At 42.0% G+C, this 16481-nt stretch overlaps 3 protein-coding genes across 5 annotated transcripts; 1 reads left to right on the top strand and 2 right to left on the bottom strand.

Annotated features, from left to right (window-relative positions):
• The first annotated feature begins 19 nt into the window (after window positions 1–19).
• LOC135345958 (F-box/LRR-repeat protein 5-like) lies at window positions 20–8086 on the top strand. Its single transcript, XM_064543416.1, has 10 exons — window positions 20–219; window positions 313–497; window positions 835–985; window positions 1278–1377; window positions 1734–1975; window positions 3786–3880; window positions 4130–4268; window positions 4398–4480; window positions 4747–4977; window positions 7704–8086. Exons 1-10 carry the CDS (start codon window positions 136–138, stop codon window positions 7930–7932), a joined length of 1539 nt encoding a protein of 512 aa, XP_064399486.1. The 5' UTR covers window positions 20–135; the 3' UTR covers window positions 7933–8086.
• Window positions 8087–8742: 656 nt separating this feature from the next.
• On the bottom strand, window positions 8743–10916 carry LOC135345950 (dual specificity tyrosine-phosphorylation-regulated kinase 2-like). Its single transcript, XM_064543408.1, has one exon. It carries the CDS (start codon window positions 10706–10708, stop codon window positions 8876–8878), a length of 1833 nt encoding a protein of 610 aa, XP_064399478.1. The 5' UTR covers window positions 10709–10916; the 3' UTR covers window positions 8743–8875.
• Window positions 10917–11016: 100 nt separating this feature from the next.
• Window positions 11017–16461, bottom strand: LOC135345949 (OTU domain-containing protein 5-B-like). 3 transcript variants are annotated; one of them, XM_064543405.1, is made up of 11 exons: window positions 16362–16461; window positions 16055–16220; window positions 15048–15246; window positions 14814–14907; window positions 13676–13740; window positions 13363–13522; window positions 13087–13235; window positions 12882–12944; window positions 12622–12753; window positions 11691–12447; window positions 11017–11208 (listed from the first exon to the last, which is right to left on the bottom strand). In XM_064543405.1, the coding sequence occupies exons 2-11, from the start codon at window positions 16210–16212 to the stop codon at window positions 11099–11101; spliced, it is 1887 nt and encodes a 628-aa protein (XP_064399475.1). In that variant the 5' UTR covers window positions 16213–16220; window positions 16362–16461; the 3' UTR covers window positions 11017–11098. The 3 variants fall into 3 exon arrangements, with proteins under 3 accessions (XP_064399475.1, XP_064399477.1, XP_064399474.1); XM_064543407.1 differs by having other exon boundaries at window positions 15048–15243; window positions 16296–16453; XM_064543404.1 differs by having other exon boundaries at window positions 16296–16452.
• Window positions 16462–16481: the final 20 nt, after the last annotated feature.

Here is a 16481-nt window from a genome sequence, read left to right as displayed (position 1 = left end):
ACATGAATGGGCGGAGCTACATGTACAGACAACAATCAAGAACACAGAACTAAGTACAAAAATTTACCCAGTTAGCTCGCTACCATAACTTGAAGAGTGACCTGTCAGTGTTTTGAGAGAGAGCAGGTATTGAGGATGCCAGAAGTACCAGAGGAATTTGACGTATTCCACCTGCCACATGTGCACATGAAGAAGATCAAGAAGGATATTGACACAGAAGTAATAATATCCATCTGTGTGTATCTAAAATCATACACAAGCCACTATCTGATGAGTTAGTGTTGTGTTTTCATGCACCCTTCTTTCGTTCAGCTTTTGTGCACAGACTTCCACAGTGCGAGTGCCTTCCACTCACTCCTGGCTGCCCTGGACTCACAGTTCAAGGAGCTCAAGTGTCACGAGGAGATAGAGGACCACCACATCGTCGGGCTGCTGTTGTCACGACTACCCAACAATGCCAAGACCACACTCGAGAATGACCTCCACTCTGACAGCAGGTACAATGTGTTATGTACTTCTCACAGTATAATATGACACTGCAATGTGATGCGAAGCACATGTAAGTATATAGTGGGTGTAAACGTTATACGGTTTAGCACATAGTAGATACATCCTCTGGCATCGTCACTTTGTTCGTCAGTAGGCACTGGCTAGTGCTGTTGTACATGTTAGCTTGCTTGGGTATAGTGTTGTACCAACTGTTGATGATCCTCATGGTGTCCCTATCTGCCCTGCACACATGATTACTTTACTGCACACATGGTCTCTATACGTGTGTGTTTAATGTGCATTTGGTTTGTATTTCCTTGTAGTCAGTTAGTTTTGTTGTTGCAGATTGTCTGAGCTTGTGGTGCTTGTACACGATGCTCTCCATTCGGAGCCAGACATGAGTGACTTGGATCGTGTTGAGTTTGGGGGACGACTCAGGTCAGCCGTGTCCAGCTTCACCAATGACCTCATCCCACACATGAAAGAAGAGGAGGAGGTAATGCACTAACTCACAATGTACGTGTATGTGTGTGTAACTGTTGTTGTGAGTGGGAGCCTTTCTAGATTTTATTGGTAAGGAGCATCACCCATAATTATTTCATAACTGTGGTGCAGCATATGCTTCAATCTTTAATTGTTTGGAATATACTGTACGGTCATATTTGTCCTCTTCGATTTCTGTCTGTATCATATTATGTAGGCCTCATATGAGAATGCCATGTATACTTGGTATGTACATGTACACGTAAGAATGCTATTCAGTTTCATAATGCGTTGTTGTGGTGCAGGTATTTCTTCCTCTGCTGGTTGAGTACTTTAGTGAGCCTGAGCTTCGTCAACTGAGACAGAGAGTCATTGACCTTCATCAGATCAACATCGCCAACGATGGTGAGTTGCTGATGAATTCCTTAAATTCTAGCTAAGTGAATAGCCTGTTTGACTGGCATAACTATAATTATTGTTCCTTTGTTGCTCTACGTACATGTACATGTGCCTGAACAGATACATGTTTCTGATGCTGTTTCCTTACTCTTAATGTTTCCTTACTCTTAATCTAGTATTCTGGTAGTATTGCGTTGGCTTTTTTGTTGTTGAAGAATTTGAAGCATAGTAAATGGTTTGTGCACTAAGTGTTTCCCATGATAAGACATTCAAATTGACGTGACGTACTTGTAGGAGGTGTTTCAATTGGGCCACTAAAGTAATGGAATATGACACTGACTACTCTACATGTACCTATTTAGGGGAGGCTGACGTGAACAGTTTCGAGTGGGAGCCCACTGTGCCAACCCTTGTATCTCTTCCCCCGGAGGTCCTCCTCAAGATCTTCTCATATCTGTCACCCCAAGACCTCCTCAGATTGGCCTCTCTCCACTCTAAACTGGACAAGACTGCCTTTGACGGGTCGCTATGGCACCACCTCCACCCTGTGGCCTGGGCTAAAGGACAGAGGAAGCTCAATGCTCCAAAGCAGGCCCTTAGTGAGGTGAGCTTGCAGGCTAGTCTGGGAGCCAGTACTTTCTCAGGGGGGCAAAAGAAGAGAAAAGATCTGGAGACTCTTGCAACATTTCCGTGTGCTCTTGAAATGACAATTAGTTAGAGACTTGTGGTGTTGCAGGTTGTATAATTATAGTGGCAATACTCGCATTTCGTGCGGTTAAAAATCACATGGCGTATACATGTAGGATTCGCATTTCATTGGCTCTGTCCAAATTCCACTAGAGCACACGGAAATGCTGCAAGAGTTTCCATCCCAGCTCTCCTTGATTTTGCCTTAGGGATAGGTCTGGCCCCCAGACTATGTACGGGCATAACTGTCCAGGCAGAGAGAAAACTTTTTATACATCCAGTACATACATGTATACTCATTCCGAGGCCGTAAAGTATAGCGGAAGGAGAAAAATACGTCTATTGCATGGGGTGAAGTTCAAATGCGCTTATTCATTCCCCAGAATATGGAGAATATTCTCTGTATGGCTTATGCCCTCTATTGCATTGGGTCGAGAAGGCTTGCAAACCAGAAAAGAGGCTCTCATCTATTCTACATGTACGATGGTCGTATGGTCGGCATGTCTAAGCTTTGTCTGTCTACAGGCTCTATGGCAAGTCTTTGTGCTTTCAACTGCTGCTTGCGAAGACAACCGACAATACTACCATTGCAGAGGTAGATGAGAGCCTCTTCTGGCTTCAGACTAGTATGCTAGCCTTCTCAACCAATCCAATAGAGGGTATAAGGTACAGCTTCACAAAACTCAGTCATGAAGACAATAGATTCTGCATAAACAGTATCATTTTACTGATGTTTACTAACGTAGAACAGATTCCCTACATTCCGGGGAATGAATAAGCACAAGTGCACTATCACCCATGCAATAGATACCAGGACATATTTTTCTCCTTCCGTTGTATTAAAGAAAAATCGGCCTGGAGACGAGGCTAGTACATTGCATGTACATTTATACTACTGGCTTTAACCATAGATAGAGTAGAGAGGGATTGGAAACGGAAGTACCCTCGAAGTACCATCCGTGTATCTCCGCGGTTTTAATCGAGGCTTACTTTTTAACACAAGGGCTAAACATGAATAATTCAGGAGAATTGTTTTGCTCTCTGTAAGAAGTCCACGAGAAGTTCTGCTGCTAAACATCAACTTTCTCTAATACTTGAGGCCATTTAGGACACAGGACACTATTTAGTTACACAGCCTTAGCTATATCAAAGGTACTATAGGAACACAAGCATGAAAAAGCGCTCTGTGTACCTCTAGCTACTTCACGACAATCGAGATTATATATTTTTTGTTTCCAATTGATACCTACTATTAGGGGGCATGTGATTCAGTAATGGGGGTAGCTCTGAGATGTATGCATTGGACACAATAAGTTTCCCGGGCTTTTGCGGAAGTTATGAGGAGATACACGGATGGTTCCAGAGCCACTACGTAGACTTCATTGTAAAACATCACGTGAATCACTTCCGTTTCCAATCCCTCTTACTCTATCTATGCTTTAACCATTTGTAACTTTACTCACTTAGAGGTATTGTGCTTGGGTTTTGGGTGTGCATAATGCAGATACATGTACACGTAGGCATTTAGTCAGCCAAGCCATTATATTTTATCTCATACAGTAATGAGTATACTGTATATGTACATGTACATGTACTTATTGTGGAACAGTTCGCACTGCATGGCAACTAGTGTTTGTTTTGGTGATATTGATATTCATGTACTGGAATGTGCCTCACAATCAGGTGAGAATAGTATTCATTCCTCTCTAAAATTGATCCCACTGTAGGAACATCTTGCTGACAGTGCAGTCATGGTCGATGACATCACCAAACATTTAATGAGTGTGGAGGGATCAGTCAATGCCTTCATACCATCATTCAGGTGTGGGTACACAGTGTATTTCAAGAGTATATTCATCACTACATACATGTACATGTACATGACATATGCGTATTATAGAATATTAATCAACTATGAGTGTAAAATATGCTTTTCCGGCAACTATTACTGTATTACTAATTGTGCGAATGTAGTATAGTACATGTACATATTCCAGTTATCATAAGGTTATAACCAAGAATGTTGTGTGTACGCGGTCACATACATGTACCCCTCCCCCTCCCCATATAGTGATGGTGATGACTACAGTGTGACAGTGGAGAGAGAGGTGAGTGTATTGTGTGGGGTCATGGAGTACCTCTTGCCCAGAGTGGGCCTTCACATCAGGACTCTTGACCTGGCCAACGGGAAGGCCATTTCTAACGAAGTGGTGGGTCCAAAATATCCTTCTTTTCGTATCACAAATGATTGGCATGTGTAGGAGCTAAATGACCTACTGTACTGTTTCTAGTTTAGTAGTCACGTTTCATATGTGTCCACACTAGTCTTGCTGCTGTAGGTGTTTCAAATGCTACGTCAGTGTCCCAACCTCCGTTATCTTGATCTCTCACACACTGGAGTCTCAGACTTTGCCTTCAGAGGGTGAGTTGTACAGTGTAAGGGGTGCACTGTATTTACAAGTATTGTGTAATGCACATTATAATAATAGAATATAAGTAAGCTGTACATAATTATGTAGGTGAAATTTGAAAGTATAACACCACTCAACATGTTTTTACCTGTCAGTGGGCTATGTACGTGTACAAGTGTACCTTATTTGATAGCCAAATACCTTTACCTTCCAACTCATTCGTAGGCTTGTGTAGACTTAAATTGGTATTATTATGCTCAAAAACCTGTTCCTGCAGGATGCTTGGTCGAGGACAAAGCATGTGGCAGTTGGAGCACGTCGATCTGACCGGCTGCTCGCTGGTCACAGACACCACTCTCCAACGCATCTCCCAGGCCATTACATCGTCTCCTCTGCAGTCACATGACAGTGGAGGTAAGAAAGGATGGAAGGAAGAAGAGATTGTGGAACCAAAGTTGAAGTCACTGATTCTGTCCGGCTGTCACCTTGTCACAGATGTGGGGCTCAGGTGAGAGTCACACTGTACTGTAGTAACTACATAAGCTTATGTGTATGCATGGCAAGCTGAAAGTCAAGGCTGTTTTTCACTGAGTTAAATCCTTGTGTTAGGGTATAATGCAGGCAATTCAATTGTGATTAACCCTTCATGTCAAGTGGAGGTTGTGTATTATACTGCCAGGTTTCACCATGCATATGTAACGATTATTTTAGTGTTCAGTTAGCAGTAATGTCGTAGCAACTAAATTTTTGCATTTAGTTGCTAATGTGCCTGATGTTCTGTGCATTGATCAAAGCCCAACTTGGTTTCTTTGCCACTGTGAGTTGGCAGAGGCAGGCAACACAAGGAGATTAGGATAGGGTGTGGTGCTATCATTCCTGCTTTGACTGGTAGATTAACGTACAATGCATGGCTGTTGGGGGAGTAGCTGGGTGTTCGTTGTGTAAGCACCTTATATGTCACCGGGTAGAACGTTGTCTCCTACGAACAAGATGGCACAATACTAATTGATTAGGTAGCCCTGCTCGTTTACTGTTAGCACTAAGCATATAATTATTGCACATACAATCGTGTATGTTTAGTCATGCAATTCATGCCAATTCTCAGTGTTAATTTAATGTCTAGCTACTTAATATGCAGTGTATGCAGTGAATTATGTAACATTTTCTGCTCGTTTATTGTTAGTAACTACAGCACTTGCACCTACATGTATAAATAGCCATGAAATTCATGCCAATTCTCGGTATAATAATCATTATTATGTAGTGGACTCAGGCGTAAAATTTTGATAGCCCCGCGTGTATAGGTGTCTCGTTCTTGTGGTTATGCATTGTCTGTGTTTTTGTAAATCTGTTGAATAGCTTTATGAAGTTTCATAATTTACAAATTTACAATTGTTATACTTATAACATGGAACCACCCCCTCGTATTTGAGAAGTAACGTGACTTTGATTTACGTGTACTTAGCACGCAAGTATGTATGTAAGCACTGTAGCTAAGTACTGTAGCTGTGTACACTTGCTCTGCCTTAGTGATTTATTTTGAAATGTAAGGAATGTTAATCAGGATGTGTTTACTTAGCTTGTTCCACGGGTAAGGCTTCGGCCCAATCTAGGGCTTGCCTACCAACCAACACTGACAATAATGGCCACTAATTGAGCAAGTTTGAAGCATTGGAGGATTGCCAGGGTTTTCCTTATCTTGCCAAGAAAGGCTGAATGTAATACTGTTTATTGTTGTGTGTGTTAGATTTTTGTCTATGTGGGAGAATAATTAATGTGTGTAGCCCAATTACTTGCAATAAAGATAGTATGACCATGTCGCCACACTGAAGCTATAGTCACTTAGCTGTGTTAGTAATATACAAACGTGTACACGTAGCAATAAGAGTATATATTCAATCCATTCTACACACACATTCATTTCTGTAACGAGTGTACTGTCTATGGGAATGTTGGCATGAGTTGAGTAGTGTGAACTACATGTAGTCTCTTTTGTTTATGCCCTGGGCTGATTGATTGTTTTCCATTGCTATTCGAAAACTGACCACCTGTTTAGAATTATTCCCACATTACTGGTAATGTCCGTGGTATGCAATAACCACATCAAAAGTGCATCTGGGCCATGTGTGGGAAGCGAATGTCTACATTCCCATTAGAAGTTATTCATGTATATATACCATAGTAGCGAAGAGTTGAACTATAGTTAAGTTGGGTATACACGTACATATCTGATATCTGTGTGTGTGGCAATCGATGGATTAAGTTACATGTACATGTATAGCTGGTCGTTGAACTGATATAGCTTAATTTGTCTAACTACATATTTGATTATTAGCTACGCAGATACGTAATTCTTGTGTTAATTGGCCGTATAAAATTGTCCCAGTCCAATTAAGGTCATTCATATTTAGAACTTGTTGTTCGTAAATGCTATGGCTTTTGTTTTGTTGATATTCCCTTTCTCTGATCATTTGTGATAGCAATCTTATAAACATAGAATTCAATGTTTGCATGTTAGTGTTGCCTAGCTGCGTATTATGACGGTTCACGCTGCGTGGGAGAATTTAGTGGCATGCTTGGTTATGGTGGCAATCAGGTACATATACATGTACACATGTCATCAATAATAATTGTCAGTTGTTTGGTGTATTCAGTTGTTTGGTGTACGTAGGTGCATACTGTGTTCAAAATGAGGAACCTACAAGTATTGTACCTTCGTGAACCTTTTTATGATGTTTTGCTGCATACCCTGGCTATTTGCAATGACTACGTTATGATGTTTCGTCTAGTATAATGTTCCCTCCTTGCTGTGTGGTATGTGCTTCATATTGTACACGTTATGTGTACCAGCTAGTACTGCATTGATGTTTGAGAAGTGTACATGTATTACATGCACAAAATATGTGTATTTTGGCTTACTTTTAGGAAGTAGTACTGAGTCAGCATGACTGTATCTCTGTCCAGACGATATTTAGGCTGTGTGAGAACTGTCAAATGTTCTAGGAGTGCACTCCTGGTTCTAAGTGTATTAATGCCAGCTTTTCCTGTGTGTGATTTACACTCGAATGTGTTTACTATCGTATGCCAGCAAGTAGTCTAACTCGGGTATTTCACAGTAATTTTCGATTGTGCCTACTAATTGCCTAATTAAAGATTGCTTGCTTTCTACACACACATATGTACAATGCATCACATGTACTATAAGTATCCCATCCCTTCACATACACTTTACAGATCCCTTGCACTTGGCGTTGGTCTTCCTTTTCTCACCTATTTGGACCTATCTGGGCTCCCAAACATCACAGATAGGGGACTGGAAGATCTTGTGTCAGCCTCACCACAGCTTAACCCAGAGCTACTATACTACTGTGACAACATCCCGTCTGGTCCTTACTCCGACTGTGCCAATGGCTGTCAGAATGTTGACTCCTCCGAAAGACTCTGCTGTCGACGGCTCGTGTGAACTCAGACTCTGCATTTAGCTATTTGTGTAAGACATTAAACAACGCTGCATTATTATGTTTGTCCTCCCTCATTTCACATAATATATCTCATTTATCCTATGTTTATCCCTGGTATTTTCAATGTTTAAATTTTAGTATCTCGTGACTCAGAAATGTGTTAATGTGATGTTTACACCAATAACCCCCAGTTTAGTTTAAAAGAGTGCAAATTTTAGTATATCTCGTGACATACGAGTTGTTAATGTGATGTTTACACCAATAACTAGTTTAGTGCTGGAGTGCTAATAATTATCGTAGGGTTTTAAAACCTTCTATCGTGTAAGAATGTAGGGTGTTCCCTGTTCGTAAAGGCTGCTCCTAATAAGTCAAAAGACATAGGGTGCATTCCAAAATGGTTACACAGATGTATTGTGATCTTTCTTGTTGGCCTGTTCCAACTGCACTGTGCCAAAGCCAACCTAGTGTGTCACACGTACGTACCACATTGTTTGTTGAAGGCACCAACACTAGCCGGGCTTTTATTTGACAAGATAGTTTGAACCATAGATAGAGTATCTATGTTTGAACAGGCATGCAATATCAGACACTAACAGGATACTGTAGGACTAGGTGATTGGGTAATTGATGGAAGAATTTTGTTTTGAATTCTCCAGATTTATACGAGTCGTATAGTTGCCACACATAGCCACAATGTGTATAGTCTTAATTAACTTAGAGAATTTTCACTAGAAACCTAATCCTTTTTTCATGGGTTCGTAAACTCACTGGTATAGCCAATTTTAGCAGTAATTTTAGCAGTTGTGTCTAGACCACTTATTAATGTCATAATTATAATAGCATAAAATAATGCTCACAGAAAAATGAGAATAAAAAACTGAGGACAAAACATAGATGATGAATTCATACCATGTATATACTGATCTGGACGACAAAAAAATATTGCTATCTACCAACTATCTTTGGTAAAACTGTTCTAGACTGGTCACTATTTAGTTTGGTTGTTGATGCAGTCGTTAGCTTGCCATCTTGCTTTCGAGAGGTCGTAGATTTTCCAGCGGTAGATGTAAAATGTGATACCCCTTGGCTACGTGGGTCTTGACTGAGACTATGGCCACCTGCTTCAGCTGGTGCCTTTGGTAGTCTTCTTCTCAACCACCCGTGTCGTAGAGCTTGTGGAGGGGTCATGCGTGCTGCTGGATCCCACTCTAGACATCGCCCTAGGAAGTCAAGGAATAGGGGATCGTCACAGCCACGAAGTGCTCTGCTCAGTTCCTTGCTATTTGGTGGGCCTCGATATTTCCCTCTTCTTGATCGTCCTCCAGCATATGAAATCGAACCATCTGGATTCTGTGAAGCAGTGCAATATCGTGGGTGTCCTTTTGAGCTGAAAAACATCCTCATTCGCTTGCAATTATCGAGTAGTTTTTGAGGGGGCAATCCTAGAACTTCCATCATAGTTCCGAGCTGATCACCTTCGTCCTCACCAGGGAAGAGTGGGTAGCCAGTGAGCAACTCTGCCAAAATACATCCAAAACTCCACATGTCAATGGGCATTCCATATTTTCCTCCGAGTATCACTTCTGGTGCTCTGTAGAATCGGCTTTGAATGTAAGTGTAGATTCTCTGGTGCTCATAACAACTTGATCCATAGTCGATCACCTTCACTCCACTTCGGCCAGGCTGCTTCAGAAGGATGTTCTCAGGCTTCAGATCACAGTGGATGATTCTGTTGCGATAGAGGGCATCAAGGCACATCAGGATAGAGTGGGCAAATTTTCGAACCAGTGCCAAACTGAAACCCTGGAACTTGTTCTTTTTAATCAGCTCGTACAGATTCATGCTGAGCAGCTCAAATGTGATGCACACATGATTCCTGAAATTGAAGTGGTCATACAAATGTACAATGTTGTGGGTATTGTCCTTGTCTTGTTTCTTTAAGTGTTCCAAAATCCGAATCTCTTCAACTGCTTGTTTATGGAATCGCTTCTCATTTCTCACAATTTTCAGAGCAATATGCTGCTGTGTTTTGTGATCGTACACCTTCAGAACTTGACCAAAGCTTCCTTTGCCCAATACCTTCAAAACCTCGTATCTGTACGCAATATGGTCATGCGGCACCATTTGATAAGAACCAGCGTCATCATCAAAGCCACTGTTGTTCGGTCCTCCAGGAATTCCTTGACGTTTCTTTGCATGCTGGCCAACAAAATACACTTGACTATACTCAGGAATCTCCTGTTGCTCCACTACACTCAGTTTGCTACTATAGAGTTTTACGGCTTGCTCAGGGGTTAGGTGCTTTGGTTTGTGCACAGAGGCAGCAGTAGCTCTTGAGGATCCAATAGTATCAGCACTTGGAGTACGAGAAGCAGTGAGAGGTCGATCATTGACGGGAGGTAGAGGTTCACTAGGAGCTCCAGTTCGAGGTTGTCTCACAGATCCATTCACTACGGGTTTGCTTGATTCACTCTCGAACAATTGTTGCACTTGAACACCAGTAATTTTGGGCAATGTGTATGAAGATTGATGGTGGTGGTCAGGTATACTGCTGTATTGTGAAGTTTGTTGGTGAGTGGTCGGCTTCAGGGTAGGGAGACCGACCGGAGGCTTGGAGTGTCTGTAGTTCGGATTGGTGGACTCTTTTCCAACCTGGTACCGATCATGGTGCTGATGGGTTGTGGTTCCATGATGATGATTTCCAGAGGATGAGAATACGTTATTCCCTTGATAAGAATTGCTTCTGGTTAGAGGTTGTCCGCTGTACATAGCAAGCATTATACTTCAATACTAGTTCAGTTGATGACTCACAAAAAACCTACACAATAGCACATAAAAGCTTGGATTTCGGAGCACAAACAATGTAGCTTGTCTTGAATAACGCCAATGGAGATCCAAATGCTCAATGGTTGTGATCGTATACACGTAGCGAGCTAAAAGATTGGCTTGTAAAGCGTTGTTTGGTGCCAGCACATACAAGCAAAACATACCAAACCGCAAGAGCGTGGTAGTGGTTACCAAGCACCACCCACAAGCATTATGTTGCCATAACAACAGATAGACACACTGTAAACAGACGCGCTCAGTACCAGATAATCACTTTTCATTCTAAATACATGATTAATACCAGATAAGATAACAGTAACAAAACAAAAATTAATAAGCTAACTATAAGCCCTCAGCCCCTCTAGAGGTTCTTTTTAAACTGTCGATGTATTCTTGTTGGGATGCAGCCAAAACTGCAGCCAGTACTCTGTCATCTTCCCACTCAGAGAGGCCTGTACAGCAGAAAGAGGATCACACATTGGTACATTCTATGATTGAATAGAAGAGGGATTGGAAACAGAAGCGATTCACGTGATATTTTACAATGAAGTGGCTCTGGGAACATTCTTGTATTACTGATCACATGCCCCCTGATGGCAGGTATCATTTGGAAATGAATAAAATCTCGATTGTCGAGAAGAGCTAGAGGTACACAGAGCGCCTCTTCATGCTTGTATTCCTATAGTACCTATGATATAACTAAGGCTGTGTAACTAAGTAGTATGCTGTGTCCCAAATGGTCTAGATGAAAGTTGATGTTTAGCAGCAGAACTGCTCTTACGAGAATTGTTTTGCTTTCTTTTAACATGGAAGGCTAACATGAATAATTCACAAGAATTGTTTGCTGCCTGTAAAACTGCGGAGATACACGGATAATACTTCGAGGGTACTTCTGTTTCCAATCCCTCTTCTTTTCTATCTATGATTCACTTACCAAGTGCAGATGGTGGAAGATCGAGAAATGAGCTGTACTCAAAAGGCAATTGACTGACAACTTGTCCGGACTCAAAATCAAGGTTGAGTGGTGGCGTTTGTGAGCCTGCGGAAGTTGGATGCCCCTCATTGGTATCAACAGGAGATCTTCTAGTTAGAGGAGTTGTTGGTCCAGACCTGGGAGACTCTTGCTTGGGACTGTTAGGTTTTGAACGTCGAGGTACCAATTCTTGTGGTGAAGATGGTGCACTCCCTCCACTGGTATAGCTCACAGCAGTGATTAAAGATGGCGGAGGGGAGGGACTGTTTGACACAGAAGATCGAGGGGAGTTATGAGCTGAAGTTCTCGGTGACCCACCTTTGGGTGAGTTTCTTGCAGACCCCCTCAACGATCCATTCCTGGGTGAATCTCGAGGGGAGTGGTATGGGGAGCCGCGCACAGAGCCATTACCAGAAGAACTACGATAGGAGAAACTCCCAGGAGGGGATGGGATGGCTCTACGAGGAGCGCGATAATCCGAAGAGTGGAACACTGCCGAATGAGACTTGCCAAGTTTAGTGGTTTTGTCAGATTGAAGATTCTTATGAGAAGATCCTCGCTTGACTGTAACGGACTTAGTGGCATTAGGGGAGCTGACATCTGTGCTTGAATGTGGAGGGGTGCCTGGTGTGGACTGAGAAGCTGAAGATGTCGCTGTGATTGGAGGGGGAAGAGTAGGGTGACGAGAGGACGTACCACGGCTTGATGCAGATGTTGACTGTACAGAAAAAAAGAAATTTTGGGAATCATACACTATGTCATCAGAAATTGAACGATTCTGTAAATGACTTTGAGTAGGGACAGAAGGTGAAACGGTAGCTAAGTTGCACGTACAAGCACACAAAGTAAAATTCAGTTCCTACAAACTTGTACACAAAAGCTCAGTCCATACCTGAGTGCCATTTAATCCCCTTTGTTCGTTTTCTCTGAGCCAGGATAGATAGGATTCCCTAGCCACTGCCTCCTCCAAAGCATCATACGTGGTCTCCCAGTCAGTACTGCGCATTTTGTCCTCCAACATTGCCTGCATACAGTGCACAATAAAACTAGCATGCATGCATGTACTTCCACTTTTGACAACTACATTTAGAACAAGGCTATAGACAAACTACGGGTCATAATCAAAAGAGAAGTTTGTTGTTCTTTCGATACCTGCTCAATGTGCACGGTTTCAGACTCCTTAGTAGCATCCTTGAGAAGGTTCTTGTCAGCAAGCTGTATGGTACAGAAACATGTTTAGTCAATAGAATGCACTTTTCAAGGTTGGGATTACAGTCAGCCAATAACACATGTACACACAAGAATTTAAGCACTCTAATTTATACTGAAACATAATGCTACACACACACACACCCACCCCTGGTGTGAATCCAGCCAGCCCCAATCCTACTCCAATGGTGGCTTGACAAGGGTCCACAACAGAGTTGTAGTGAATCCTGCCGTGATAGCTCAGTCTGATCGGGGCATTGTCTGTCTTGTACACACCAAAGAATATGTTGATTGGCTCTGCAATCGCATTTGTGTATGCGTGTAGCAAAATTATTATATAAACCAGTGTAAACTATGAGACGTACAGGCTGTGTGTACCTTTGCCTAACACTATTATACTGCAACTAGAGAATAGCTCCTGTACCTGTAGAGTACTGATAAACTTCGATTGCTCTGTTGTACATCTCTGCCATGGCCTGCATCTCAATGTTGTTACCATAGCACTTGTCTGAGCGCTTCCTATTCACATAGTGTTCAAAATCTTCTTCAGTAATAAACTGGGAGAAGTAGTCAGCATTCTTCATCTACAAAGAATGACAATGAAACTGACACAAAGATTGAAATCATGCTCAATTGCTATTACAAGTGTAATGTATCTGTCATTGGTCATGCAGCCTAAACCAGCAAGAATAGAAATGGACTCACGCAGAGTAGGTGTTAATAGATAGGATGCTTACCATGTAGTCCATGCAATGGTTCCTGACTACAGACTGCATCTCCTGGTCGCCATACACTTGGTCAGCTGCAAGCATTTAACACAGCGTATATCACCAAAACACATAGCATTCTATAATAATAACACAGCCTGAAAACAACATCAGAGCAATAATTATGTTTTATAATTCCCATAGATACCTCCTAAACAGTATATATAGCAATATAATTATAACCAATAATATTATATCCCCAATCAATTCCAGGGAAGTAATTAGCCTCGTTCCCAGGCCTTACTTTTTCTTGCTGTTGTCACAGCAAAGAAAGAAATAGGCGTACAGTTAAGAAAAAAGTAAGGCCTGGTTTGGGAAATCACGTGATCCGCACGGATTTTTATGAACGTGGGCGATATGTAGCCCACAATCGTGATGTAAAGTATTCTCCCACGCATTCAGAGTTAATAAAACTGTACTGAGACAACCACCAAGCTGTGCTGCAAGTCAGATCAGAGAACCAGTGTGTCCAGCTCTGGTGGCAGTAGCTACCTGCTATATGATAATGATGACTAATCTATACTATAGACTATGGCATGTAGAAAGACACAAGAAAAGGTGATAGTCTGATAGAATCTGAACACACAAATACAATCTAGACTAGTAGATCATCTAGCTAAGCCTAAGGTATAGCTAGCTATAGTGCTTGCAAACTTCCAGTTCCAAGTCCATGTCCAGCTTGCTTCAGGCAAAGTTTTATTAGCCATAGATCTCTGCGTGGACAGTCCAACATCTCTAGCTCAGCATGCCCACGCTCATTTTCACCCTTCTACCACCCTTCTACCCTCACGCGACTTCCCGATACAGGCTCTCCTTTTTCCTAACTCTACGTCTATTTCTTTCTTTATTCCTCCAATTAATACCGTCATTGAACGATTAATACAGTATTTTATCTTATTGAACGATTGTGATAAAGAACAGAAAAAGGAGAGCCTGTGTAGAGGCTAGGAAGTAATTATGATCAAAGATACTATTATTATAGCCAGGAGCACATGAGATCCCCTCATTTGCTCCTATTATAGCTAGTGAATAAAAAAAAAAAAAAGGAAGGCTCTGCCATGTGTGCATGTACTGTAGACTACACACTACTGTAAGTCAGAGCACTCACCGACTGCTCTAAACAAACATGCCCCGTCAGGTCTCATCTTCTTGATGACCATCCCAGTTGTACTTTTCAAGGCTTGCTCAAACTGACATTCTCTCTGCAGCAGAAACAAGATATCTAACAAAACACATTATTTATATACAACTCCTATGATATTATCTCCACCAAACAGCATTGCGTACATAATTATGTATGTCTAGACTACTGTATTTTCTTTAAACGAATGCCTAAACAAACCTCTGGATCGAGATAAGTGTATCTGCCGTGAGGTCCATCGTACTCTTCAGAGCTGTTATAGCCTGGGCTTGCATCAAGGGGAGGCTTCTTGGCGCGAGTGGCAGCAGCGTTTGTTGAGGATGGTCTATAGCCAGCCCTTTTGTTGAGGGGAGAGAGCTCTGGGGACGACTCACCACTACTGCAACTCAGGTCGTACCTACTGGAGGGGGGCACAGGCAATCCTTAATTTACCAACAATGCAACAATGCCAAGTCTAGTCATTCACGTGAGTATACAGACCTCCTTTAGGTTAGCCAGTACTATTTGTCAGAAATGGCTTCGAATTACACAAACCTTTGTAGTACTTAACGGACCTCTGACAAACACAACACACCATGCTTATTAGTTGCCCTAAAATAATGTGCGACATTTGGACCAATCATTATATCGTACTATACGCCTATGTCCGAAATTACACCCCCCCCCCCACTTTTGAGTGAAAGTTCGTGCCTAGGCTAATTTGCCTCGAGAATACGCCCACCAGGAAGTGATGCATTATTTTGTCAGTGAGCAGTCGTCAAGAAAAGGTTGAACAGTTTCTTATAAGCTGCTGAAGATATCTAGAAATAGCTAGATCCAATGCTCCTATTTGCAGACAAGGACAAACTCTCTGACAGTGACAAGTTCCGATGCAAACTTTACTGGCATACTTTTCTTTATACCTAGCTACTTTACTCATGCATTACCATTGCTGTATGCATTGTATTTCAAGAGCTGGCAGGCCTCAGACGTACTAGGCGCAGACAGAAATACTTAAGTTTTTAATGAGTGGGCATAATTTCGAGGCGAACACTTGGATGGTGTTTGCCTGGGCTTAATTTCGAGTAAAACTACTGTTTTCGAAATTAAGCCCATCCTACCAGTAGCTGCATGCAATTAGGGTGGGCGTAATCTCGGTAGAATACGGTATTATGGCATCATTTAGTTTTTGTACAAAGTTTTCCCAATTTAGTACGAAGGGCACTCACCTACGATGGAAGTACCCCTCTGGGCTGTGGTAGGTACCGTCATCAGGTAGAGGGTCCACCACATGACCAGCAGCTGTGTGAGAGCTGGAGCTGTTGTTGCTGTCATTGTCTGAACCACTCTCAGACTCAGTTGGCTTTTTCTTGGGTAGAATAGTCATGGCACAACCTAGAAATAGATAAAAATTACCATGTTTGAATTTAACAGTATTAACCTGAATTGGTACATGAGCAAGCCTCTTACGTGTTAGTTGGAATCAGCAAAGTAGTCTACAGCTAACAAAGTGCTTTAAATTTTTCCGCTAGTTACCATGTACCAGACGTGCAGACACATACAACAAGTAGAGAGGCAAGAGGAGCTAGGCAAGAGGAGAATGTTTCTGAGAGTTCTGTCACATGATAGTCATGTGTGACACGCCCATGACCGAAC

This window comes from Halichondria panicea, chromosome 13 (assembly GCF_963675165.1).
Source record: "Halichondria panicea chromosome 13, odHalPani1.1, whole genome shotgun sequence".
NCBI lineage: Eukaryota > Metazoa > Porifera > Demospongiae > Suberitida > Halichondriidae > Halichondria > Halichondria panicea.
This window is presented reverse-complemented; position numbering and strand designations above follow the sequence as displayed.

What these genes read in the sequence shown, in the direction of transcription:
- LOC135345958 (XM_064543416.1), top strand. Translation starts at nt 136, where the DNA reads ATGCCAGAAGTACCAGAGGAATTTGACGTATTCCACCTGCCACATGTG. An exon ending in GATCAACATCGCCAACGATG is followed by an intron (nt 1,378 to 1,733) that starts GTGAGTTGCTGA and finishes GTACCTATTTAG; the next exon opens with GGGAGGCTGACGTGAACAGT. An exon ending in GCCTTCATACCATCATTCAG is followed by an intron (nt 3,881 to 4,129) that starts GTGTGGGTACAC and finishes CTCCCCATATAG; the next exon opens with TGATGGTGATGACTACAGTG.
- LOC135345950 (XM_064543408.1), bottom strand. Translation starts at nt 10,708, where the DNA reads ATGCTTGCTATGTACAGCGGACAACCTCTAACCAGAAGCAATTCTTAT.
- LOC135345949 (XM_064543405.1), bottom strand. Translation starts at nt 16,212, where the DNA reads ATGACTATTCTACCCAAGAAAAAGCCAACTGAGTCTGAGAGTGGTTCA. An exon ending in ATGTTTGTTTAGAGCAGTCG is followed by an intron (nt 13,741 to 14,813) that starts GTGAGTGCTCTG and finishes AAATGCTTGCAG; the next exon opens with CTGACCAAGTGTATGGCGAC. An exon ending in TCTTCCACCATCTGCACTTG is followed by an intron (nt 11,209 to 11,690) that starts GTAAGTGAATCA and finishes TCTGCTGTACAG; the next exon opens with GCCTCTCTGAGTGGGAAGAT.